Source organism: Aedes albopictus, chromosome 2 (genome assembly GCF_035046485.1).
Source record: "Aedes albopictus strain Foshan chromosome 2, AalbF5, whole genome shotgun sequence".
Taxonomy (NCBI): Eukaryota; Metazoa; Arthropoda; class Insecta; order Diptera; family Culicidae; genus Aedes; species Aedes albopictus.
Genome location: NC_085137.1, coordinates 194,989,743 through 195,007,558, shown reverse-complemented (window position 1 = coordinate 195,007,558; position 17,816 = coordinate 194,989,743). Strand labels below are relative to the sequence as shown.

Below are 17,816 nucleotides of genomic sequence, written 5' to 3'. Positions count from 1 at the left end.
GAAAAATAATGTAAAGAAACAAAGAATGGTTAATGCGAGGAGTGATCCTCCTCCGATGGTTAGCCGTCGCTTGAAGTTGTCCAGAGAAAGTTGAACTTCGTTAAGATCCTCGAGATTTTGAAACTGTAATCTATCATCTTCGGTGTCAATCTCTGATAAGTTTCCGTTTTGGAGAGGTTTGCTGTATATTGGGATGAGGTACTCTTTCTGGTGAGTTACGTCAGATTTTCCGTTGAATGTTAAGTTACGAATTTTGATGCTACAATTCGTGGTTTCAATTATTATAGCCTCTCTTACCATTCTGGAGTTTCCGCAGGAGTCCTTTATTTCTACGGTTTCGGTAGGGTCGATTAAAATGACTCCTTGAGTGATTTCCTTGACTGTTGTTGTTTGCTTTGTCTTCATCATTTTGCATGTGGGTGTTTGTTGTGTCAGTATGTTGTAAATGCAATCGTCCTCGATCAAGTTGCTGTTGTCGCAGATGTTGCATCTAGATTGTTGATAGTAGACTGTATTCCCGTGTTTTGCGACCAAATTGATATACGTGTCGATACGCGTATTGTTAACTCTCAGGGTGTGGAGTTCTAGGAGATCGAACGCTCTTGGGTCCAGGATTGGGGTTTTCACTAGTAGTGTTGCTTGGGTTTTGCTGATGCCAACGCTCGCTGAGGTATACTGAAATAGCTCATCCAAATAATAAAGATTCAAGTTTTGCCTCCTAAGTTTATCAAATAAAAACTGCTTTTCTTCTAAAGAGAGAATGTTTTTGTTTATAAGGCCCAATCTTGCAAATTCGATCTGTTCTTCGATATCTTCTAGTATGTGAATTATTTTATCAACGTTCCAAATGAGGTTGATGAATTCTAAATCCGCTTTCAAATCTTCTACCGTGTTATACTGTTTAGAAATCCTTGAGCTGATCATATTTAATGAATTCGAAATGTTATTAAGTTTGTTGGCGAAAAGTTCGTTGATACGGATTTGTTTCAGTTGGTTGGTTACAAGCTTATTTCCCTGCGTTTTTAGTATTCCTAAGCTACGGTGCAAGATCTCAAGGTCATTATTATCTGGGTTACCCGCGATGAATTTTATTGCTGTGCCTAATGCGTCTACTAGACCTCTTTTTGTTCTGTGTGGTATAAGGCTATAAAGTTTATCTTTAGCAATTTTGATTTTATCCCAAAGTGTTTGTTCTAGGTGTTCTATCGTCCTAAATGATGTGATAATATTCTCTATGTTTTGTAGATGGGTTTCCAAGGATGTGAGATTAATCGTATGCAGTGTCCGTTCGTATCCGATTTGGACTTTTACTGTTTGTAATTTAAATGCTACCAATCCATTGCTGTTTGGTATTTCTTTGTAGTTGGTGGCGATTACTGTTTTGATGATGATTAATCTGTAAGAAAGATGATTTGATTTATATGGCATTATTATTATTATTATTATTAATGTTTAGCGTTTTGTTTTATTTTTTTACGCGGTTTTTGTGGATTTTTATATCATTGACATCTTTGAATGTCAGTTCGTTGTTTTGTTTAACTGATGTTAATTTATATGGGTTTTTATCTTTAGTTAAACGTTGTGAAATTTTTATGTACTTAGTGTCGCCGGTTTTGAATTCTATGGGTTTTTCGTTATCTTCGTTTTGTTTCTCGTATTTACTTTTTCTTTTGTTTAGTTCGACTTTTACTGCGGATTGAAGATTTTTCGATTTTTCCGCGATTTCCTCTACGTTTGTACATCCCGAATTATTGAATACTACATTTCGCGGTTGGTTTTTAATAGCGGAGTGAAAACTGTTGTTGTAAATGTCTACCGCGACGTTAACTTGATCCGAGATTGGTAAATCATTAAATTTTGCATTATTTGTCCGAAAAATTTCGATAAGTGTGGAATGGAATCGTTCCACGATACCGTTTGAATTTGAACTACTCGCGAAATGTATTTCGATTCCTAAGTCGTTGAGAAAACCGATGAAGTCTATCGATCTGAAAGCAGGTTCTTGGTCACTCACAATAGTTTGCGGTCTTCCGAATTGTCTAATGTGTTCGGTTATCGCTTTTTTGATGTCGACTATCGTTCTACTTTCCAAAAAGATTGCGTTTGCAAACTTCGAGAACGAGTCAACTATGGTAAGCCACTTTGAACCTTTTAAGAAGAAAATATCAATATGAACTCGATCGAACGGTTTGTTTCCAAAAGTGCTTTTTCTTATCAAATTTGGTGGCTTCCTGTTATATTTGGCTTTTTTGCAAATATCGCAGGAGTCAATGAAAATTTTGATTTTTCGTTCGAGTTGGGGAAAATAATGTTTTTGTATTATTTGATTTTTGTTTTCTTTGATCCCTCTGTGTCCGTAGTTATGCGTGTTTCTAACAATTTCGTCCTGTTCCTCGTCTACGCGTACATCATCTAGAAGGATTTCTGAAATGAAAACTTTATAGGATCGATTAGAAGAGAAGTGTTTCTTGTATACTTCTTGTACCAGTTGGATAAGCGATATGGGGACTCTAAGGCAATTTACGCCTCTTGGGTTTAGAGTACGTTTGAGATATTCGACGATTTCTTCCTCGGTGTAAAGATTTTTAGTTATTGTATGCCGGTGATATTTTGGAAATATTTGTTCGTATGCTGTTAGATCAATGTTCCCGATCTTGAAAATAATCTGAGTTCTAAAAGTATTTATCGGCTTTTCGGTACAAGGGATAAAATAGTCGTCGCTTGTATCTGCTGAGTGTACTGTCATACCATCGCTTTCGTCGTCTGATGCATCATCTTCATGTTCGGAGGGTTCAACGTCAAGTGATGATTGAGAATTTGCGTTAGCATCTAGTTCTCTTACTCGAGATAAAGCGTCGGCAACTACGTTTTGCTTTCCGGGTTTATAAATTAATTCGTAATCAAATTCTTCAAGTTTCAGTTTACCCCTGATGATACGGTGATTAGCGTTGGTAAAGGAAAAAGTCAATGGTTGATGATCTGTAAACATCTTGAATTTTCTTCCGTAGAGGTACGGTCTGAAATGATTCACCGCCCAAACAATCGCAAGAAATTCTTTCTCTGTCGCTGAGTACCTTTCCTCTGTTTTACTCAATGTCCGCGAAGCGTAAGCAATTGGCCTATCTTTGCCTACAGGGCCTTGGGATAATACTGCGCCGATAGCAAAATCGCTTGCGTCGGTTGTCAAGATGAACTCTTTGGTGAAATCAGGGTATATCAACACTGGATCGAGAGTCAAAAGTTGCTTGCATTTTTGAAAGCATGCTTCGGTTTCAGGTGTAATTTCGAAATCACAATCTTGTCTTAAAAGTTTTGTCAATGGTTTCACTATTTTGGCGAAATCTTTTATAAAGCGCCTATAGTAACCCAAAAGTCCTAAAAATTGACGAATTTCTTTTTCCGAACGAGGTGTTGGCCATTGTTGAATGATTTTAATTTTGTCATTGTTTGGTCGAACCCCTTCTTCCGAAACCGTATGTCCTAAGAACTGAGTTTCCTTTCTAAAAAACTCACATTTGTCAAGTTGTATTTTCAACCTAGCATCTCGAAGTCTTTTGAGAACCTGAGCTAAGTTGTACGCGTGTTCCTGAAGTGAGCTGGAATAAATTATAATATCGTCCATGTAGACGAAGCAACACACCCCAATCAAATCTCTTAGAATGCAATCCATGACTCTTTGAAAAGTAGCCGGTGCATTTTTTAAACCGAATGGCATACGCGTGAATTCATATTTGCCACCGTTTACTGAAAACGCCGTTTTTTCCATATCGTTTTCCTCCAATTGAATCTGGTGGAACCCAGAGACTAAATCAATGGTTGAAAAATATTTGGCTTTTCCCAATTTGTCTAAAATATCCGTGATTTCCGGGATAGGATATTTGTCGTTAATTGTTTTCTCATTTAGCTTTCGGTAATCGATAACTAAACGAAATTTTTTCTTTCCTGATGCGTCCGATTTCTTCGGAACTACCCACACAGGTGAAGTGTAGGGCGAAATCGACTCCTTTACAATTCCATCTGCTAGCATTTTCCGAATTTGTTCTTGTACTTCTCTTTCATACACATAAGGGTATTTGTATGACTTGCAATGAATCGGAATGTTGTCAACAGTTCGAATGTTATGTTTGATTTTATGTGTGAACGTAAGTTTGTCCGTTTCCACATATAAAACTTCCTTGTGTTCTTTGATCACTTTCTTGAGGGCACTTTTTTCTTCCTCGTTCATGTGTTCATCTCGAAATGCATAATTTGTGAGGTCGACGTGGTTCGGTAATTCGGCCAAGTCGAACGGGTCATCTTCCATATTTTGTTTTCGCTGACTAAGCGCATCAACTCTGTTGTATGAATCGTTTCCAATTTCAATCTCGTTGGAATTAATTTCTATCGGTGCATTCGCGTGGTTATGCACTGCTATGAAAGCTGTGTTGTTTGAACTTCTATATAGGCCTGGTAACATTGTAAAACGATCATATGGTTTTTCTTCACTTATGCAAAAATCGCCGTTTAGCTGTGTTCTGATTTTCACCATTTGAAATCCTTGCTCTGTTAGATTGATTTTATGGTTCTCCGGAAATTTTTTTAGCATATGAAATGTTTTCTTGCCAATTTTCAATGAATTTTTGCTGATATCAATTTTGGCGTTCAAGTCTCTTAGGGACTCGTAACCAATTAGCCCATCAAAAACTTGTGGAATTTGAAAATGTAGAACTTTAACTTTTTATTGATTTGGAATGGGTCGAAAGAAGCTGATTTAGATATTGTATGGGTGCCACTGATGTTTGTAACCTTAATCCCTGTTTCCGTTTTGCAATTTTGGATATTAACATGTTCCGGAGAGATATAGTTTTTATTCGCTCCAGTGTCGATTAAAAACTTCATTTCCCCTTTCGTTGTATTTATCGAAACGTACGGAATAAAATTATTATCTTTTACCTTTTTATTGCCTCTGCCGCGCCCACCAGAAAATTTAGTTCATCATCGACGAGAACGTCGTCGTCGTCCGAATCTAGTATTGCATCATTCAGCTGCCCGCGGGTGTCATGTTCCCGTTCGTTCGCCTTAGTGCAACGGCATTCTGTTTCAGGGTCGTCGTTGTGGTTATTTACCTCCGTTCTAGACTTAGCGGTACGCATTGAGACGTCGTCGTCCGCGTTTGGTTTTGAATTTCTGAATTTGCCTGAGCCGCTAGGTTTGTTGGTATATGGAGGATTGAACTTGGTTTTCTCCATCTGGTTGTTTTTAATTTCTGGATATTTGCCAGCTGAAGGGCCTTTATCCATTCTTTGCCTAAAAGCGGCGTTGGAATGCTGTATTGAAATGTCTTGCGCTTCTTCTAGTGTTTTAGGCCTGTAACTTCTCACGTACATGGAGAGTTGTTCCCCGTTCAAGCCGTCTATATAACGCGTTAAAGTCATGAGACTGATCAATTTGTTAACAGCCTCAATGGATGATTTGTAATCCGTCATCTGAGCGGCGGATGTTTTAATCGCGGTATCGATTGATTTTAGTTTATGATAATATTCGTGTAGTGTTAATTTGCCTTGGCGGATGTAAAATAGACTTTGTATGTGTGAAGTTATATCTCTTTTGTCGCCAAATGAGTTCAGTAATATTTCTTTAATGTCCTCCCACTCTTTTGGGTTGCCGGAAGCTATCAAAACTTCTCTGGCGTCCCCGGTTATTTTTGATTTTATGACGCGGATGATTTGTTTCCATTTAGGGTAATCATCCTCGTATTCTAATAGGTCTTCCAAGGTTTGGTCGACATCCTCAACCCATGCGAGGGTTTCTTTCCTGTTTCCAGAAAAGGTCGGAATAATTTTGATTTGGTCAGGAATGCTGAAAGTTTCCGACCGTCTACTATTTAGAGAATTGATCGTGTCGATCAATGAATTTTGATTTTCGGTTAATTTCTTAACCTGGTATATTAGTTGCTCCTTGGTGATTTCACCTGAGACTTCACCGCTTGACTTGACGTCCGGGTTCATTTTTTAATTTAACTTTTTTTGTAATTAATTTCAGACGTTAAAATATTGCTTTTCCTAAGAGGTTTTAAAAGATATCCTCTCTTTTTAAAACTTTAGGTGTGGCGAATATTGACGACTTTAGTATTTAGACAAATGTAAAAACTTTGTCTGTTTGTGTGTGTGTGTGTTTTTTTTTTATTATTTTACCCTATTCCGAGGGTCACTTTTGTTCACTTTTTGTTCACTTTTATTCACTTGAGTGGAGAAAAAAGTTTTCTACTTACAGTAGGATATTCTGCATCCTCCTGGAGTTTAAGGTATCCTGTAGAATCCTGGGGGTTGGTTCGTCAAGTGGGTCCTTCTTCGTTCCTGATGCTCGCAACTCGGTGGTTTTCTTTCTCCGATGGTTTCCCGGGGCACCAGCTGTTCACTATGAACTTAACTCGGTTGGGTTTGATGCACTACGAATCACTTTTCGCGACACTACTTCCACTTTTTTTCCAGACTGCGCCAGCTTTGCGAGACTTCGCCGAGACTTATAAAAAAAACATTTATTCAAAAACACTAAACCTAGATTCTACAATTCACACTTAAAACTAAAGTCATTTCACTGTGCCCTAGCCTTTTTATCACTTCGTATACCTAGCGTCAGCGTTTGCCATCCGGTCCGTTGGTGCGTCGTCGGTCACGTTGTCTCCGTTTCGATTCTGCTGCGTTGACGATTGCGTATCGATCGGTGTCACTGCCGGTCGATCAGCCAAAATCCAACCTGTTGGTTGTTGCTAAGCGGTGCATGCCTATGATGATGAATGTGTGGCACCGCCTGGGTTGTACGATCGGTGCGGGTTGTTTATGTTGATGGACGAGGAGCGCCGCCTGGGTGTAAGGGGCGGTGCGGTAGCCTATGTTGGTGGAAGTGGGCGCCGTCCGGGTGTAACGTACATACATGCATAAACCCAGGATGATGTTAAGATGTTGCTCGTGAAGTAACTCTAAATATTCAGTGGAAAAATCCCTTAAGAAAATTATTATGTAGAATGTTTTCCAGATCGAAATGTAGTATTTTCTTACTGAAGCTACTTATAATTATGTAGAAATGCTTCAGAAATAGTCCTAGAAGTTGCATCAAGGGCATCACCAGAATTCACCAGTCTCTCCTTGGGATTTTTTCAATACGAACTTCAACCATTCTTGTCATATTTTTAACACATGATGTGACCAAATTTTTTGCTACAAATTTAAGAATTTAAAAAAAAATTATATGAATATTTCAGACATCTGTCTCGACGTTATATTGAGTAGTCTTCACGGAAGTATTTTAGTAATGAAACTAGAATTCTATCGTAAGCACCCATCCAAGTGCGGCATAGATTTGTTTCAGTATTTTTTTTTTTAATTTATATATGGAGAAACCCATCGTAAATCTTCATCAGTTCTTGCAGTGCTACAAAAAAGATTCCCGAAGTTTATTTTTGTTGGAATTTATTCCAAAAGATTGCACCAAGAATTTCTTAGCAGCAGAAACTTTACAGCATATTTCTAAGACAATTTAAATTTTTAAAATTCCTTCAGGGTATCTGATAAAATTGCCGTACTGTTAATTCTGAAAGTTTTTAGGTACCTATTCTTCCATTCAGGAGTTTCTACAATTTCTTATGGAAAATTATCAGGATTCTCTCTAAGATTCTCTAGAAAATGTTTGTGAAAAAAAAACTGGAAATGTTGCTGAGGCAAGACTTTACATTCAGCAATTCTTATTGAAGCTCTATTTTTTAGTCAATCTCTAAATGTTTCAAGGAAATTTATGTTTTTTTAAACATGTTTAAGGACAGACTTGTTAGAATCCCAAAATGGCCGCCACAATGGCCGACCTTGGTACCTACTCACGATTTCGAGGGCACACATGTTTTCGTAAACAAAACCAGTGCACCTGATCTTCTTATTTTAAGCTTATTACAAGTGAGCAAGAACAGAATAATAAAATGCTCTGATGTGTAAAGCTTGCATCTTGAGATTTTTGCGTTTCAAGTTGTGATGCACTGTTAAAGTGGGATGTCAAGACGTTTGTCCTTAATCCAAAACATTCATAGTTCAAGTTACGCACAATAATGTTTGATTTCTTTTCAGTGATTTGGCGGCGCGAAACATACTCATAGACGAGAAGAAAACACTGAAGATATCTGATTTCGGACTTTCCCGGTCCGGTATTTATGTCAACACTAGAAATAAGAAAGTAAGTATGCTTTTGTTATGCCGAAATCTCAAAGATCCGAAATATTCACATTGCAATATGCGTGTAGCAATATGCGATTCCATATTTATGGCGGGTAGTATATAGATGAAGGTTTATTATAATCGAGGCACTGTACTTACTGTAACAGATAGTCGTTCATACAAATTTCACACAAATCTGTTGTAAAAGATGTTTGTCTATTGAACTAGGTATATCCAGTGGTCCTTCTGAACAGCATGACAATAATCGACTCACACAACTTTCTGTCTCTGTCAGAATGCCAATGCAAACCCGTGGGGTGACGCCTACAGGATCGTCATGGCCAAGACGAGAGGTGTAATGGCTCCTACAGAGCAATCTCCAGAGATATTTAAGGGGGTCATCGAGGGGTTTTTTTTCCGCGTCCTGATCCTAGACCTTGGTCTCCTTTCGTAGGACAGTCGGGGACTGGGACTGGCGATGAGGAGAGGGTCAGCGATCTGGAACTCGCGGAGATAGCGAAGTCCCTTAGCGTAGGTAAGGCCCCAGGTCCGGACGGAGTTCCGAACCTGGCCTTAAAAGTAGCTATTGCAGAGGTTCCCGAGATGTCCAGGTCTGCTATGCAGAAATGCCTGGACGAGCGAGTTTTTCCAGAAACTTGGAAGAAGCAGAGCCTGGTCGGCATATAGACCAATATGCTTGATAGACACGGCGGGGAAGGTACTCGAAAAGATCATCCTCAATAGAATGTTGAGGTTCACCGAGGTCGAAAATGATATTTCGAGTAACCAGTACGGCTTCCGGAAGGGGAGGTCCACCATAGACGCTATCTTGTCGGTTACAAAAATCGCCGAGTTACGCCGGTTACAAAAGTACTCGAGCCTAAGAAAAGGGGGATTCGCTACTGTGCTGTAGTGTCTCTGGATGTAAGGAATGCGTTTAATAGCGCCAGCTTGTCTGCTATATGCGCTTTTGCGTCTGGGGATACCCGGGTACCCGTACAAGATTCTCGGAAGTTACTTTCAGAATCGAGTACTAGTCTACGACACGGAGGTGGGTCGGAAGTGCTTTCACATAACCTCAGGAGTCCCGCAAGGTTCCATCCTGGGTCCGGTGTTACGGAATGTCATGTACGACGAGGCGTTGAGGTCGAAATTACCTCGAAGTCTACGGTGAAACGATCGAGGAGATGAAGTTGACTACCGATTACTCGATCAAGGTTGTGGAGGCGTGGATGAGGTCCAGGAAACTTGAGTTGGCTCATCATAAGACTGAGGTGACGGTTATAAACAATCCGAAGTCGGGGCAGCAGGCGGTGATCAGTGTAGACGAGTGCACTACCTCGTCAAAGCGCTCCGTCAAACACTTACGTTGAGCACATAGTGGCTGAGGTGCGATGCAAAGAGATAAGAGATCGGATAAGCGTCGAAACACACTCTGTGGAAACTATATGCAGAACGCATGAACCGCACATAGTAGATGAGTTGCGATGAGTGCGGAGATGCGATGGAGCTGCTTCGACGCATGTGATCGCAAGAGAACGTAAGAGAATGCTTGTCGGGTATGGATTTTATGATTGCGCTCGTTGTGTATGTAAAGCAATGCGGATTTAATGTGTTGGGAATGCTAGTAGGTAATATAAAATGCGTTAATATGTTGTTGTTTTTAAACATAACTCAATGTCTTTCCACATGACATGCATTTGGTGGACCGGACTTAATAAAAATTTATCATATTGTCTATCGATCACTATGTAAAATAACATATTTCATTGCATATTAAATAGTATTCCATCAAATCGTGTAAGTTTTTTACAGCATAATTTTGTTATTATATAAGAAAACATTTTATATTCTCTGTTCTGGATTTGAATCAAGTGATCCATGTTTGATATGGTCGTTTGTCCAGTGCATGTTATTCATGTGCGAGTTAGAATGTTTAAGGTTTTATGGTATTCAACTTAATTGCTCAAAGGATTCTGATTGAAAAGTTCTGCTTTTTTCTTTGTCAGGCAAAACTAGATCCCTTAACGAAAATAGTGTGACATCAATTTCGATTGATACTCTTTTACCTAATATAAGGACTGTATCGTAGATTATGAGTACGCCTGAAAATTGCTGTATCTGAAAATGTTTTATTTGATTTGTAAATTAAATTCAATTACATTGTTTATTGACCATCAGAAAAGCCCATGGTATCGTTTTATATTTAATTTTTCGTGGATCCTGCCAGCTCTCGCACCTTCTTCTTGGTGTTCTTCATAAGGTTCAGATTAGAAAAAAAAAAACTATTTTTTGTAGCAGACATTTTACGTGCAGCTCAAACTAGAAATATAATTTTGACTTCAGTAAACAGTTGGTAATTCAATTATTATACAATTCACTCACAAGAAATAGTTTTTCCTAACTCGCACGACAATATTTGATCAATTAACTCTGCACTAGCTCTGACTCTAGAAAACGTATTATGATTTCTCAATTATTTCCTTTTATCAATCTATATTAGTTTCTACTTACAGTTTGCTACACCTGGTCCACCCTGTTTCAACCAAACCAAACCTCGAGCTACTCTCACTTTCCGACAATCGCCTACGGCAACAGAAAGGTTTTGATGACAATTCCACTATCAAAGATTTTTCTATTATTATAACTTACGGTATTGCAAATTAGCGGCACTCTCTAAACACTAAATCTAATTAAATACTCGTAAATGACTTATTACTTGACTTCTAATTCGACATTGGATTGCGTCGAAGCTTTTGTATTGAATGAATACAATACCACGATGTAAACATCAACAACCTATCCAAACTCTATTGACCGGTTCAAATGAAGGCTGCTTTAAAATACTTGGAAATACGTTTGAACAGCATCAAATTGTAACCGTCCGGCCCACAGTGGGACGAATTCAAAAAAAGTGGGATATTGGGTTTTGCGGCAAAAATATTGATTGTATGGCTGATACGCAAGAAATTTGAATTTTAGTAAATTTCGATTTTTTCAAAAACAGTAGAACTCGGTTTTCAGGTTAAATGTCCCAGTCTCCCAGTATGCCATTTTCCAGAATGATATTTTCTGGAATGAGGCGATTACCCAAGTTATCCATAAACTGGAACGCAAGTTCCAATTTCTTTGCAAGGAAGGAAATATTTTCTTTTCCGAGGAATGACAAATTCCAAGAATCGAATTTCCAGGAAACGTTATACCACCCCATCAACAACTTCTTTTCCATCGTTATGTGGTGTGGAGGGTGTGAGCTACCTACCTACCTACTATGACGCGAAAATGGAAAGTTTAAGCTGTGCTCTATGCTCTGCAAATATGTAGGCATATATCCGTTATCATTGTGCGGAAATGTGTCACATACGGGAGCATGCATTGCAGTTATGATTCCCGGTCAGTGTGCACAAACAGAGCTGTTGACGGATCCCGTCACATCCACTCGCTCAACTGCACTACAAACCACCGGACCACAATTATGATTTCACCGCGAAAGCAGCAAAAGCGCTGAGCGGGTTTCCCGCGAAATTGAATGTTATGTTTTCAACCGGCTCGGTTGGTTGTTAGTAAGGGGAAATGTGTAAGGTATAAGGTAGTAGTAACAAAGTAGTTACAATGACAGATCATTCCTTCGGGTCTTTCGTTGAGGTAAGCTTGTCAGGGATGTCAAGAAAAACTTTGCAAAGTGATTTCACAAGTTGTAAAACTGGAGATGATCCAGTCCTCAGAAGAATGGTGCATATTACCTTGCAGTACCCTGGGATCGCATTATTCCATAAGCAGGAATAGAGACATTAGAGTTACTGCGAATTTTGCAATCAAATAAGATTGCGTGCGGTATTTGTGGCTTCCGGAATCATATCACATACAAGTGTGGTTATTATTGGCTGATCTGGTAGAATAGATGATTATTGGAAATATTCCTGGCATCATGGTATGCCGGATTTAGGCGAGCATTGATTTCCCACAAATTTACTTGAATTTATTAAGCGCAAAATAATCCTGAACAATGTAATGTACTCTGGGCACTTTCAACTGAAATTTATATTGAATTTCGACAAGCGATTCCAAGTGGAGCCATGGTAGGATTTATGCCTGTGTTATTTTGTTATAATTGCTGTGCTATTCCATGAGAATAATTCTGATAAATTTATAGATGATTTTTTTTTTGATAAACTTTATGAAAATCTTAAGTTTGTGCTTTTTTGTAGGACAGGAATGAAAAAGACAACCTAAGATTTTTTGTCTAAATTTCTCTCATGAATGCAGTTAGAGAAACTAAACTATGCTATTCAAGATGCACGGTTAGCTCTATTTTGCATTCTTTTTCGAAAACAAATGGCATGGTAATAGATGTATTCACAAATGATACGAAAGTGACACCTTTGTCGTCAAAAGCTATAGCGCCAAGCAGCCACGGTACGACTATCAAGTTACTGGTTGCAAACGGAAATACCATCGCCTAACCTTACATCAAAGTGAAGCGCACTGCGAAGAAAACAGATCGATTGCTATAGCTTTCGTTCGTTGATTGTGGCGGAAATGAAATAACAGCATCATTGAAAATACCTTCATAGCATTAGGATTCATGCTTGTCTAAAGGAGCATGCAATTGTATTCGGCCAACTTCCGTGACACTTATAACTGAAGCAACATTGTTAGACATCAAATCGCAAGCTATGGCTGCAGAGATGTTGCAATCCAAGATGAAGTGAATTTTCCAGATAAAAATATTATTAGAATACGATAATGTCAAAGTATCCAAATATTTTTTTTGAGCATTGTTAATTGAAATGCTCTTTAAATATCAAAAAAAAAAGTTATTATTTTTAAAGCAAATAACTATTTTCATATTGCAGCTTTTTGCACATTGCACATTTGAAATCTGTGTCTTTCTTCAAAAGAAATCGAAATTATTCTGTTTATCGAAATAGTTTACAGGCATTTCCTGAATCTCGAAGATTAAAAATAACTCCTCTTAATTTTTATCTACTTGAAATCTTTTTCTCCTTTTTATCGTAACGTCTCAACTGGGACAAAACCTGCATCTCAGCTTATTATATTCTTAATGCTCTAGCAATATGGTGTCTTCGGCAAAGTTACTGGGATATCAAGGACCTTCACGAGGTTACCTGAGTAATTCATATTTCAACCGATAGGCGGCGCTAGTGAGCATGTAAGATTTATATCTCAGAAGATAGTTCAGGATAGAGTACCGTAAACTGGGGTGTAGTTGATCACTCAATTACTCGTGAAAATCGACTTTCAAGGAAACAACAATTATATTTTAACCATTCGCAATTCTATGACGTAACATTAAAATGGAATGGTAACTTCCTTGAAATCGATATCCGTGGGTAATTGAGTGATCAGGTTCACCCCACTGATCAACTACACCTCAGTTTACGGTACACAGGAAGATCGTGTCTTTGACGAAGTTGTTTTGGTAGGTCATAGACTTACTGATTAAGAGTATGCTTTGGAGCTCCACACCTAGGTGGCGCTAATGAGCATTCAAATTTTATAGCTCATACACCGTGTCCACTAAGTTTTCATACAAAATCAAATTCAATTCATTTCACATCTGTAATAAGGATTTTCAAAGTAAATTTATTTATTGAAAGGCCAACTAGCACACATCAAATACAGCATATGCTGATCGCTTATGTGTCGTAAGTCCATTTCAGCTGGCACGCACGCCATTTCATTGGTATTTCGTCGTATTTTAACAAGTAATGTTTTTAAGTCGAAACAAATTAGATTTCCCGTCCTCCCCATCGCTAGTAGCAACTATGACCAGAAGAGAAAAAATATATAAGATCCTTTATTGGTAAAGTACGGAGCCATTTTATTTTGTACAAAATAAAACGTAAATTAAACTAGAATGTCCATTTACATGTTTCAATGAGATTTGTTGTGTTAACCTTCCTTAGTCCCTAAAAAAAAGTTACAAATAAGACCCTGGGGTCATTTTTGACCCCAAACTTTGGACAGCTCGCAAAAATCAGTGGCTTGACCGATTTTGGATCTCTTTGGCCCAAATGAAAGGGGCACAAGTGTAGTGCAAAACGAGCCAATTCTACATACGCGACGAACGTGCTATCGTTCGTATCCCAACGCTTACGTTTGCAAATTAATTACAACAATGTATCGCTCGCCAAATCGATATGAGCATACGACGGTTCGATCGAGACGACGACGACGCGTCGTCCGCTGACCTAAGCATAAATCACTCCAGGAAACTTCCATAAGGTTCTATGTAAACACATTGTATGATATACTTTTGGCAGTCTGGCTGGCCCTATAAAAGGGGTCTTCCCAGGCCGAATAAATCAGTTCAATTTGGTCTTCGGACCTCAACGCATAACGTCGTTCTTAATCGATATCACCGCCGAGTGCTGTTCAATAAGACACAGCATTACATGGCTGACCGTGCCAAGTGGCCGAACCTTCTCCGAGGAAAATTCTGTGACTGTGTGATTCGTTAAGGAACGCTTGCTGAAATTTTCAAAGTGATTGCGTAACTCGTGATGGGAAAACAACAGTCCAAAACAACATCAATCAGCGGCGACCCACAAGTGAATATAGTGAACCAGCTAGAAGATCACAGTATCCTGCATGAAGAACATGCCATAAAATTGTGGATCCTTCTTGCTCTTAATATTATACAACTATCTGTGACTGCCTACAAATGGCACGCAAAACACGTCAGGCGCAGAGCTTTCGAAAAAGGATGCAAATCCTCAGAAACATTAAGCAAAGTTTAAAACATTGACAAAGAAAAATAAAGTGAAATGAAGAAAAATCGTACCTCAAATGTGCAGGCTTACCATGGCCTAATATTAGAAGAAGTAAGCCGAAAAAGAGAAGAACTCGTAAGAAAATTCGGACCAAGAAATGAACAACAAGTAAAAGGTGCACCGACAAGTGAACAAAAACTAAAAAGTGTAATTGAAAAAGTAAAAACCACACAAAAATCTACTGGACAAAAAGTGAAAAAAGATGGTATTGAATATATACCACTAAACGTCAACCGTTCAGACGAAAACATGCGCCAGTGGGGCGCACGCGTAAAAATACCAGTGGATGAGGTTAAAATGCTGGCTATGCAACTGAAGGCAAGCATTAAACCTCGAGCAACAAAAATAAGATACCAACGACCTAGCGACAATAGGGGCCGTGCCAGCTGGGTGTCACCTGATCCTGCTCCGACTTCAAGATAAGGTAAAATTAAACATGGAAACCTCCTTCAATTTACCTCATAGAAGATTTTAATTAATTTCAATGGACGAATTTTTCCAAATAAATGAAATTTCTAATAAATATTTGGAAAGTTTGAAAAAGTACAACCGATTTTCAGAGGAAACGCGACTACAAAAGGTAAAATATTTAAGTGATTTGAAGAAAAGGCTTAAAAACATTCTAAAAACTAATAAAGATCTGCAAAATGAGGCAGTTATAAAAAAGGGTACAGAAATTTGTGGAAAAATCAACCAATCATTGACATTACTAAACGAGAACGAACAATTAGGAATTTCACGGACAGCACTAGAATCAGGGGTAGAAGAAAGTAAAGTAGAAGAAGCAGGAACAATCGAAAAAGAAGAAGAAGAAGAAGTAGAAGAAGAAGACAGAGTAGAAGGGGAAAAAGAAGAGTTAGAAGAAGAATATCAGGAGGAAGAAATGGCTAATATTATTGAAACAATCAAAACAATCTCATCTTTGATTCCATCATACGATGGATCAAATGATAATTTATCAAGCTTTATCTCTGCTCTTAAAGCAGGAAAGACAATTCTGACTAATGATAATACCGTTGCAGCCGTACAGGTAGTACTATCGAAACTATCTGGAAAAGCAAGAGCAGCAGTAGGTGAAAATCCACGAAATTTCGATGAGATAATCAATGAATTAGAAGCAAAATGTACATCAAAAACATCACCTGATGTTTTTGTTGCAAAGCTTCAAGATTTGAAACAAATAGGAGACATTAACAAATTTACAGATAGCGTCGAGAAACTCACTCAGCAGCTCGAAAGAGCATACATTGCTGAGAAAATACCAGTTGATACAGCCCAAAAAATGGCAATTAAACAAGGGGTAAAAGCTCTTTACACAGGAGTGAAAAACCCAGAAACAAAAATCTTATTAAAGGCAGCAGAATTTAAAACCTTGTCTGCGGCCATCGAGAAAACTGTAGAAAATGAGAAAAGTTCTTCTAATGCCAACCACTCTCAACTGATGTTTGTCCAACGAGGTCAAGTACATCGTGGACACATCAGAGGAGATAGAAGTTTTTTCGACAGAGGCCACTATAGAGGAAACAGAGGTAACTATCGTGGAAATTTCAGAGGCAATTCTCGTGGAAATTTCCAAGGCCGATATCAAAACCGAGGACATAGTGCAAATTTCTATTCTTCACGTGGTAGAAGACCATATAGAGGACATTCTCAGTCCCGTATTTATTATACGAACAGTGAAAGTGGTCAGACACCTCAGTTACCCCAACAAGCAACAAACGCTCCACAACCAACAACGCAACATCAAAACACTCAACAGCCACAAAATTTTTTAGGCCAAATTCAACGCTTTTCACAATAAACCCATCAGCATCAAATTTTATAAAGGCACATATTGGAATATCAAATTCTACATGTACCTTTATGGTCGATTCAGGTGCTGACGTTTCTATATTCAAATTAAATAATATATTGCATGATCAACTGATAAATCGAGATCGAAGATGTATGATCTCTGGAATATCAGAAAATAAAATTGAAACTGTTGCATCAGCTGTGACACAACTAACATTCCAAAATACCATTACATTGGAACATGAGTTCCAAATAGTTGAAGAAAATTTTCCAATATTTACTGATGGGATATTGGGACGAGACTTTTTAACTGCATTTAAATGCAGTATTGATTATGAATCCTGGATTTTGAACATTCGATGCAATAATGAGGAAGTTAACATTCCCATTGAAGACAACTTCAATGGAGGATTCATACTTCCTGAACGTTGCGAAGTTGTAAGAAAAATAAATGATTTAAATTTGAATGAAGATATGTTAGTGTGTGCCGAAGAAATCCAACCAGGGATTTTCTGTGGCAATACATTGACGTCACCATCAACAAAATACGTTAAATTTATAAATACTACTGATAAAGCAGTACTTATAAAAGATTTTAAGCCTATGATGAAACCTCTGAAGAATTTTATCGTAGCAAATGTCAATAAAAACGGTAATATTTCCGACCGAACTGATCAAATAAGATCAAAAATTAATGTTTCAGAACTACCAGCATCAGCCAAGGAACCTTTTGAAAATTTAATTCACGAATACAATGATATTTTTGCGTTAGGAGAAGATAACCTCACTACTAACAACTTCTATTCACAAAATATAGAACTTTCAGATAACGTGCCTGTATACATCCCAAATTATAGGAATATACACGCGCACAATGAGGAGATTGAATCTCAAGTCCAAAATTTGTTGAAAAATGATGTGATTGAACACTCAGTCTCGGCTTACAATTCACCAATTCTGTTGGTACCCAAAAAGTCGAGCAGCAGTGAGAAAAAATGGAGACTAGTTGTCGATTTCAGACAGCTGAATAAAAAAATTTTGGCTG

At 38.1% G+C, this 17,816-nt stretch overlaps 1 protein-coding gene across 1 annotated transcript in view; it reads left to right on the top strand.

Annotated features, from left to right (window-relative positions):
- Positions 1–17,816, top strand: part of LOC109409635 (platelet-derived growth factor receptor beta) — a gene marked incomplete in the record, with an annotated part of 434,203 nt that overhangs the window by 384,593 nt on the left and 31,794 nt on the right. The window contains 1 exon segment of the mRNA XM_062850911.1: positions 8,094–8,199. Within this exon segment, the coding sequence (XP_062706895.1) occupies positions 8,094–8,199 (106 nt within the window).